The 1079-nt window shown below is 71.2% G+C and overlaps 1 protein-coding gene across 1 annotated transcript; it reads left to right on the top strand.

The window, feature by feature from the left end:
• Positions 1-14: 14 nt before the first annotated feature.
• Positions 15-680, top strand: INO80E (INO80 complex subunit E; the record flags this gene model as incomplete). The annotated part of the gene is made up of 4 exons (XM_026038513.1): positions 15-88; positions 193-245; positions 333-408; positions 500-680. Coding segments are annotated over 4 exons (384 nt in total), but the record flags the coding sequence as incomplete, so codon positions are not given.
• Positions 681-1079: the final 399 nt, after the last annotated feature.

Raw genomic sequence — 1079 nt, 5'->3', positions numbered from 1 at the left:
GCCCCATTTCCCCCCAGGAGCAGGAGTGCTTCCAGGAGGAGCTGCGCCGGGCCCAGCGGAAGCTCCTCAAGGTCTCCCGGGACAAGAGGTGCCCGCCCCTCCTCCCGCCGGCAAGCCCCGCCCCCCCCATGGGGGCCTGGCCCCACCCCATAGCAGGGGGCGGGGCCATTCTCACCCCTCCCGCCCAATCAGCTTCCTCCTGGACCGGCTGCTCCAGTATGAGAACGTGGACGACGACTCCTCAGGTGGGAGGGGCGGGGCCAGGGGGCGGGGCTTCCCCAAGTGCCCCGCCCACCTGCTGACCCAAGCCCCCTTCCCCCTCCCCCCCCCAGATTCGGAGGCCACCGCGTCGTCCGACAACAGCGACGGGGAGTCGCCCAAGGGGGCGGAGCCTCCTCCATTGAAGAGGTGACCCCGCCCCTCTCACACCTTATATGGCGGCAGGTGGGCGGAGCCCGGCGCCCCCATTGGCCAGGCCATCATGGCGGGTGCCTTGCAGGAGGCGGAGCCCCGCCCCCGGAGGCTCCTCCCCCTCCCCGCCCGTGCCAGGGCTGGCGGCGCCGTCGGGATTCGCCCTGTCGGGGCCGGGGGCGTCGCCCTATCTGAGCGCGGTGAGTGGGCGGGGCGCCGACATGGCCGACAACGGGGGGGGGAGGGCCAATATGGCCGACAGCATGGGGGTGGGCGGGGCACCAATATGGCCGCCCACTATGGGAGCTCCAAAATGGCTGCCCCCATGCGGGTTCCCAAGGCACCAACATGGCCGCCCCTGTGGGCACCAAGATGGCCGCCCCACCCCAACGTGTTAGAGCCTGTTGGCAACATGGCCGCCCGCACCATGACGCCTCGCTGCGCACCAACATGGCCGCCCCCGTGGATCCCTAAGGGGCAGCAACATGGCCACCGCCATGGGCATCTCCCAACATGGCCGCCCCCGTGGATCCCTATGGGGCGGCAACATGGCCGCGGCCATGGGACTCTCCCAACATGGCCGCCCCCGTGGATCCCTATGGGGCGGCAACATGGCCGCGGCCATGGGACTCTCCCAACATGGCCGCCCCCATGGATCCCTACTGGGC

Source organism: Nothoprocta perdicaria, unplaced genomic scaffold, assembly GCF_003342845.1.
Source record: "Nothoprocta perdicaria isolate Ctin4 unplaced genomic scaffold, notPer1 scaffold_2107, whole genome shotgun sequence".
Classification (NCBI taxonomy): Eukaryota; Metazoa; Chordata; class Aves; order Tinamiformes; family Tinamidae; genus Nothoprocta; species Nothoprocta perdicaria.
The sequence above is the reverse complement of the archived record's forward strand: the minus strand, read 5'-3'. Positions and strand labels throughout refer to the sequence as shown.